Raw genomic sequence first — 8,659 nt, 5'->3', positions numbered from 1 at the left:
GAATCGCTAAGAGAAATCTTAAATCCTAACCATAGGGTTTTCGAGAAAACAAATCCAAGAATTTCAAGAAAAGGGTCTCTTGATTGTTCTTCTTCAAGTTAAGATTTTCATCAAGATTTGTGGAGATTTTAAGGTATGTAAGGCTAACACAACATTGGACTGAGTTCTTCCATGTGCTCCTTCATCTTTATTGATTCGAGTTGAATTGAGTTGGAGTTTTCGAGTTTCTTGTATTGAATTCTTGAGTTATCTATGATTTTTTTGAGTTCCTTGTACTTATTTAAATACGTATTGATGATGTTCGTGGGTTGAGTATTTGATTTGGATGAAGACTGAAGATCTATTTCTTTCCTGATAGTGGTGAGACCTTCTTAATTTCGGAGGGATCATATTCTTTTTATTCATTTCTTATGAGTAGTTCTTTTGAACTAGCCATGAACCTATCATTGGCACCACCTAGAGAGTAGAGAAAGAGGCTTCATAGACTAGATAGTGATGAATTTGTTTTGATGCTTTTAACTCTTGATTAGATTTCTTTCAAACTATGTTTCTGATTAGAATGATGGAGATTGTTGATTGAGTTAGCCCACTAAGATTTGATTTTTCTTTTAAACTAAGTCTTCCGCTGAATAAATGAATGTGTGATTAGGTCAAGTGGTTCTGAACAAATATGTTTCTGAATGTTCTCTTCAATTAGGGAATGTTGAATTCGTTTTTTACTACAATCCTTCGTGATGACTACGCAAATCATCCAAAAGTTGACCATCACTGAAAATATAAACTATTGGGCCCGTGCTCATCTAGTATAATTATATACAAACAAGACACAATCATATAGTTGGAGTTTTTTTCTTTTTAAACATGTGAACTAGAAAACCAAAGTCCCCTGGGGAAAAATCGCTAAATTTTTTTTAGAAAAAAAGCTAGAAAATCAAAATTTTAATTAATGTATATACCTGGGAAGTCTTTTTATAATTTTCTGACAGTGTTTTAAAAGGCGATGACCTAATATGAGATGTTTTATTTAGAATGGGATGAGGCATAAGTACTCTTGAGGTTTGAAGCCCGATGGATCTTTGATTTTTAATTTATAATAGTATATTAATAGTTTAAAAAAATTAAACACGTGATTAAAAAACTCATAGAAAACTAACCTTCTGACATGATTTTTAATGTATAAATAATGCAACAATATAAAAAAATTTACCACTATGATTAAGTAATCATTTTCCAAAAGACCACTAATAGTATTAATTATTTAATTGAGATTAATTGCCATTAGTAAGGATACTTTAATAAAGTAATATTAAATAACACTGTTATTTAGTTTGATTGCAAAATACATATTGAATTAGAAAAATGAACAAAAGAGGGGCGTATATACTATGTACATATAGATATAAATATATAACCTAATATCTTATGACAATTGGGCATGATATTTTTCATGTTTGGTCCATAAAATTGTGTTCGTATTTCTTGATAAATATATATATATATATATAAATTTGATTCCTTTTCTCTGGGATGACAAATTGGAACACCAAGAAATATTATCTAGAATTTGTGTAATTTAGCTCGTGAATGAGATTAGCCTCATTAAGACGGACTGCTGCTCTTTTAAGTAGATAAGGCACCTCAAACTAGCTCACACTTGTCCCATGCATGTGGGCTGTGGCTGCTACCTCCAACTCTGCATCTTTTGACCAGGGACTGCATTAAATATTACTTTTTCTGTTTTGATTTAATTATTAGATGAAATTTAAGAAAGTAAATTAAAGTAGATTTTTAAATTTTGTGATCTTAAACTATATATATTAGAATATAGTAAAATGTCATTTAATTTTGTTATCTTATATATGTTATACACAAAATTAAAATTAAATAATTATCTAAAAAAAATTATATGTTTTAAACAAATTAAAAAAAAATAAGATCAACAAATTGAAACTGGGAAAAAGTACTATTAACCTAAATCCGTGAAGTTGGCCAAATATCAATTTGCAATGGCCATTCCCATTTATGTTAGGCTAAAAGAATTCCAGAATACTTTCTATTTTGGATCAAGTCCATACAATTTTCTTCAAATAATCTGACATCATTAAAAATATTCAATACCTTAAATACCAAATTTCAAAGTTACCATACGGGTAAAAGTTAAATTTCAAAGGTAAATACGAATATTCAAAGTTTGAAATTTGAATCACTATGAATTCTAGAGATAGATATCTTGTTGACTTTTGACTCATATTATCTAATCCGCAACTATTAAAAACGTACATCAAAGGTTGAATTCAACTTGGACTATTAATTAGATTGGTCAAACATTTTGTACCTCTTCAAACAAATTATCCAATTGTCTTCATCTTTTCCTATATATATATCCAAACTTGATAAAAAAGAGGAGGAAAAATTTAGAACCCATTACACTAATTGTATGAGAATTTAACTCGAAATCAAATACAACCATTATAGGTTTGTATTTCCTTCTTGAAGGCTTAAAGCATGGCAGCAAATATTGATGGTATCCAAGAAAAAGAAATCTCCCAAATGGAAGAAGGCATCAATATTTGTATGCCCCAATCAAACACTAGTAGCATAGGATTTTGTTCATCACCTTCCGTTGTTGTTGTTGCACAAAAGGTTAGTTCTCTGACGTTGAGTAGAGTGTATAAGAATAGTATTGAATAAAATATATTAGTAATGCTGGAATTATTTCTTATTCACAGTTTGATTTAGTGTTGTAAAGACAATTTTGTCCTTAACTATACTTATCTATGTATTAATAACTTTGTATTACTAATAACATGATTAATATATACATGTATAATTTTCTCAATATATGATGACAAACATAGAAGGTGGAATAAGAATTTAGTACGTACTATTTTATGATCCCTTGTCCGCCTAATTTTCTTCTTCTTTAACTATTATTTTATATTTGTTTAGCACGACGTGGAAATTGAACTCATGGATATACTATTTTGTTTGTAGTTGATTGCGGAGGCCATTGGCATGTACTTTATTATATTTGCGGGATGTGGTTCAGTTGCAGTGAATAAGTTATATGATGAAAATATAACGTTTCCAGGAATATGCATTACGTGGGGTCTAATTGTAATGGTCATGGTTTATTCTGTGGGACACGTATCAGGTGGTCATTTTAATCCTGCTATCACCGTCACTTTCACTATTTTTCGTCGATTTTCATGGAAACTAGTAAGTATTTGGTTGCAAAAATTATTTATATTAACGATACATATTACTTAAATTTTATGTTTTAGTAAAATGTATATGAATTGATATGATGCAGGCACCTTTGTACATAATAGCTCAATTAACGGGGTCGATCCTAGCAAGTGGCACATTAACACTATTGTTAGACGTGACTTCAAAATCTTATTTTGGTACAATTCCAGCTGGATCGAATGCCCAATCTTTGGCTATTGAAATCATCATTTCCTTCCTTCTGATGTTTGTTGTTTCCGGAGTTTCTACAGATGATAGAGCGGTACTTTATTTCTTATTTTTTCTTTATGTTTCAATTTATGTGATACATTTTTTGTATGTTTATAAAAAAAAAACAATTACAACTTTTTGTAATAATTTTAGATTTAAACTTTACTCACGCAAATATATATTTTTCTTAAATTTTGTACTACATCACATAAATTCATAGATTAATTCATTTATTTTCCATGTGAAAAGCAGATAGGACAACTTGGTGGATTGGCAGTTGGAATGACAATAACCTTAAACGTCTTTGTTGCCGGGTATGTAACTATGTATGCATGTTAAATGTTAAGCCTGATTCATATTATCTGTCTTTTTAAGTGTTAGAGTGTTGCGGAAGTCAAATATATAGAGAGTGATGAAATCAGAATTGCTATATCTAAAGGTAGCTAATAAATAGTAAATGAGACAACAATAAAAAAAAACGTCAAAAATGTATGAGGTTTGACAAAAGTTTATTTTCTTTTGCTTAATCCTCGGAAACAATCAACCAATATTTATTTCACTCCAAAAGAATACAAGTGAAATACTACAAGAAAGAAAGAAGATCAAATGCCTTAGAAGATGAGAAGACAAATGAAAGGTGTGTTACAAATGAACCAAGAGCTACCTATTTATATGAATGAAATCTTTTTCTTAATGTCATCCATGACATCACTATGGGTTAAAATGTCAAGGTTTATCTTGTGAAATCATTTAATGGTTTGCCAATATTTCAACTACAAATTTTCTACCTTAACTTTTTATACCAAAGAAGAATTATGTTCCTACCAAATCTTCACATTAATTCAACTAGAATCTTGTCAATTTTAACATAGAACTTCTATCTCTCTCTATGTATAATTTAAAACAATATAATTCTCACCTCATAAGAGCCCAAAATATCATAAAGTTTAGGTATTTTTAAGAGATACTCCACTCATTGCAAGCAAAGTACTAATACTATATTGAATTGAAATGGAGAGTTGCAATTGATTTTTGGAACTTTTACACTCTAATCAACATAATAGTCGAGAGATGTATATCTTTTTTTGTATAATAATAAATATATACATATAAAAACGATAATATGTATATATTTGACTATCAACTGTAATTATTTTTGATAAGTAGCCAACTGTGTAACTTCTCCTAATTGTTACCTTTGAAACCAACTGAATGCAGGCCAATTTCAGGAGCATCAATGAACCCAGCAAGGAGCATTGGTCCAGCTATAGTTAAGCAAGTCTATAAAGGTCTTTGGGTGTATATTGTTGGGCCACTCATAGGAACTGTGGCTGGAGCATTTGTGTACAATTTAATTAGATTTACGGACAAACCACTTCTTCAACTAGTTAAAACTGGACCCTTTCTTCGAAATTAAGATTAGTGTAAAATAATTCTAACAAATATTTAGGTTATAGGGTGAATATATTTCTTTCTTCTTTCTTTTGAAATCTCATCTGTGATTCAAAACAATAATGTAATGTGTAGTACAAACTTCAGAATTGTACATCTTTTAATTAACAAATTTGATTTATTATTGTTGTCTAGCAGAATAACAAAGACTCTTCTTCTCTAAAAGATTTTGTCTTTTAGCTATTGTTTTTATTTGCTCTCATTTTATAAGATGTTATTAGCACGAGTTTACTCAAGTTTTGCCTCGCAATCCTACCACTTTGCCTATTATATATCGCTTTAAGTTGTTTTTTTTTAAAAATCCAGACTCAGCCTTTTATTCATCTTCAAAAAGGTGCATTTGATTGAGGAATTTGTACTACAAAAACACAAATGCCCTCAATCAATCGTGGTAAGAACTAGGAAGCTAACTAAACTTCCTACTAAAATGATATAAATGTCTTTGGACCAAGAGAAAGTTTTGCCTTTCTTAGAGTGCAAGGACACTTGCATCTAAGTCTAAACACCGAAATTTCTATACATCTTAGGACACGGTACATAATTCATGGGGGATCATATTTAATCTCAATCTTCTTGTTGTTGATTCGTCTGGTGCTTGGCAATCTCCATCTGTCCATATTCATTAAACTTTTAATCTCTTTATGAAGTGAGTTGAAGTCCACAAAAGATTGGTTCCTAGGTTGGCTAACTTATCTGTAATTTGGTTAGCCTCCCTTGTACACATGCTTCAAGATGAAGTCATTTGTCTCCATAACTCTTTTGTTCCAAGGGATTCCCATTAACACAATCCACTAATATCATAGTTACTTTCAACTTCGATGTATAGAAAGTTACTCTCCAAGTACCATTTGATACCAGGTAGAAGTGAAGTTGTCTCTGCCTAATTGTTTGTCCAAATCTTTTGAGCAAATTCACCCCCACAAAATAAATATTTCAACAGGTTCTATGTTAGGAAAAAAGCAACAAGTACAAATAGAAGGGATAGAAATGCCAAATCTGGCATCTTGTCTCTGAGTGCTCTCTCCACACAATGAATTCCATTTTAAAGGGGACTTGCTTATGCCAGTTCTTACTATCCATCCAAGTTTTGAGATGCTCCTACCCGAGTAAATTTCAAGATGAAGCCACTCTGAAGATCCCTTTACACTCTTTGGATAATTACTACGTATTATTTCAAAATGTACCATATTGTATCATATTGTTTTAATAAATACAACATTTGAATAAATTATATTGTTTTCTGTCATTACATAATCTTACACATCAACAATTTAAAGATAAACATACAAGAAAAATAGGGTACATGATAAAACTATTATAAAAAGGTAGGGTAAATGATAAAATAAAATTATTAAATAATAAGTAAGGACAAAATGAGAAGAAAAAAAAAAAGATAGCAACACTATCAAAAAAAAGATAGCAACACCATCACACCAAATCAATCATTACATTATACTTCCTTTAATATCTTGAACTAGGAGTATGTTATCAATAATAGATCTTCCTTTAATGAACCCGCTTTGATTAGCACTACTTAATTTAAAAAGAATCCTACTAAGGTTAACATTCAGCACCATAACAAAATTTTTACTAAATAAATAATAATTATAAAGACTTGAAGGTACCTAAAGCATAATAATGCAAGTATGAGTGATAAGCTTAGGCAGATTAGCCCCACAAAAGAAAGCAGTAAGAGCTTGAGAAACTCAAAAGAAAAAATGTCTCAGCATGCTTGAAAGTACTCTTAACACATAACAGGAACAATTTTCTTCAGAGCCAAACATATAGGCATTGACACCCATAGACACTTTTGATGGGGTTGAAGTGTTCAATATGAACTAATTTTAGTTGAGGGGCCATCTATATAGTTGGCCTTTCTTCAGTAATTACCAGTATTTTCCTTGGCCAACTCAAAAACCATACCAAACTCATCATATTATCCTCTTGGAAACACAAATGGCTTAACCACAACTATATAGCTAACACAACGAGTAATCACTAAAAAGGAGGTGCAGTTTATTAATTACAACATAATGTGATCAGAAAGAGGCACCTACAGAGAATTACAGGCATCAATCTGTTCTACATAAATGAAGAATCTACAAAATCGTATATACAGCTATCTAATTGTATCAGTTAATGTCCATGGATTTCTTCAGTTAGAAGAATCCTTCCACCTTCGAAATTATAATGGGCAAATATCCAGTATAATAGGGGATGAGCTTAAGATGCACGGCCACTTCCACGAGGCATTTTCTTTGAGCTAGCTGCATACACATATAAACATCAAGCAACAATATTAGGTTATTTCAACTCAAACAAATGGAACAACAAAATCATATCTTTTTTCTTGAGTCAAATTCAACTGCCAAACCTCCAAAAAATATGATAATTAATTGCCTCAACATCAAATACTTTGGTCCAAATGCATCAAGAGGATGCCTCCGAAAGTATTTAAACTTTCTAGGATTATCCTTTGAATATTTTAATCCCCAATATGCACTATGCACTATGCACATAAGCATTTTAAATTTCCAAGGACTATGACTCCTTCAGATGACTCTCTAGTTCAGCAAGGCTCACTGGATCCAACCCTCGAGGTTCTAATTTTCATAAGATATTAGTTCTTTCGATAAATGAAACTAGTCGCAGCTTATAAGATATTGTTCCAATAGAAGGCAATTAGGCATATGACTGCCCAAAGTAAAATGTTTCATTTACTTCTGTAAAAGTTTTTTTTTATCATTTAAACAAGTGCAGTACAACACTCCTCCAATGGAAATTACAAATATTTTATTGAAAACAAAAATGACTATAACTAGTCCCTTGGTTAAACCCAACGTCCAAGTTAGATTGCAGGTCCCTCAACGATAAGAAGGGAGGCTCCTCTTAGTAGTGTGCCGTGAGGCAACAACAAGGCAGCCAGGCCACAGAAACTGAAAATAACAAACAAAAACACCCCAGCCATAAGAGAGAGTAAGAACTCTTACAGTCTTCGACATCTTTCAACTGATAGTAGTGAGGAGCTATTTCTACTAGCCATTCTGGTTTAAGCTCAGTAACCTGCTAGGACAACCCCCAATTACAACCTCTCTGAATCACTACATCTAAAGTAATAATAGCCCAGATTAGAAACCAAAAAGAAAGAGAAAAAGAGACGGACTAACCTGCCGCATGTACTCCTTAGTCGTCAGGACCAGCTCATGGTAAACAACCCATCTGGGAAGCGCCTACAACATGCAAGAGCGAAAGAGAAATGATTTTCATGAAGTTACTATTATCATCAAGGTCATGTTAAATGTCTTGGAAACACAAAAATATAAAGCATAACACAATATGAGCAAGGATTTGAAAGCACGGAAGGATTGAAATGGGAGGGCTGGGGAGGATAAGACCTCATTGGCTGGTTGAGACTGTCAAACAACATCAATAACATAATCTTCATGGTAGGGGGTGGAAGTAGAATCAACTCATGGAGATGGGAGGGGTAAGATATGGATTGCTTTCAATAAAGCCAATATATCATAAGCTGTTGGTGAGGGAAAAATCGAGTCTAGATCCAGTGTGAAATAAGTGAATTTATCCAGTTGAGGCCGAAAAGAAAAAGGGGGATATGAGATAACCATAACGGATAGTTCTCCATACTTGATAGTCTTTTTCAGGGAAGAGGCAATATTATGAGCATTTAAGAAAAAGTGCATATGTTAGCGTAAATGTTCACGTGAAAATGTAGACCACCTAAATTGTT

General features: G+C 31.8%; 2 protein-coding genes across 6 annotated transcripts in view; one reads left to right on the top strand and one right to left on the bottom strand.

Annotated features, from left to right (window-relative positions):
- The first annotated feature begins 2,428 nt into the window (after positions 1-2,428).
- Positions 2,429-5,029, top strand: LOC129873954 (probable aquaporin NIP-type). The gene is made up of 5 exons (XM_055949155.1): positions 2,429-2,643; positions 2,995-3,219; positions 3,314-3,511; positions 3,712-3,773; positions 4,678-5,029. Exons 1-5 carry the CDS (start codon positions 2,506-2,508, stop codon positions 4,874-4,876), a joined length of 822 nt encoding a protein of 273 aa, XP_055805130.1. The 5' UTR covers positions 2,429-2,505; the 3' UTR covers positions 4,877-5,029.
- A 1,709-nt stretch (positions 5,030-6,738) lies between these two features.
- The window catches only part of LOC129873727 (pre-mRNA-splicing factor ATP-dependent RNA helicase DEAH1-like), a 37,513-nt gene continuing 35,592 nt past the window's right edge, over positions 6,739-8,659 (bottom strand). For 4 of the 5 annotated variants that reach the window (XM_055948892.1, XM_055948891.1, XM_055948893.1 and 1 more), the window contains 3 exons: positions 8,079-8,141; positions 7,902-7,974; positions 6,739-7,178 (listed from right to left, as the gene is read on the bottom strand). In XM_055948892.1, coding sequence (XP_055804867.1) covers positions 7,135-7,178; positions 7,902-7,974; positions 8,079-8,141 — 180 coding nt within the window. In that variant the 3' untranslated portion in view covers positions 6,739-7,134. The remainder of the gene's footprint in view (positions 7,179-7,901; positions 7,975-8,078; positions 8,142-8,659) is intronic. The other variant, XM_055948894.1, reaches the window with a different exon arrangement.

This window comes from Solanum dulcamara, chromosome 11 (assembly GCF_947179165.1).
Source record: "Solanum dulcamara chromosome 11, daSolDulc1.2, whole genome shotgun sequence".
Lineage (NCBI taxonomy): Eukaryota > Viridiplantae > Streptophyta > Magnoliopsida > Solanales > Solanaceae > Solanum > Solanum dulcamara.
The sequence above is the reverse complement of the archived record's forward strand: the minus strand, read 5'-3'. Positions and strand labels throughout refer to the sequence as shown.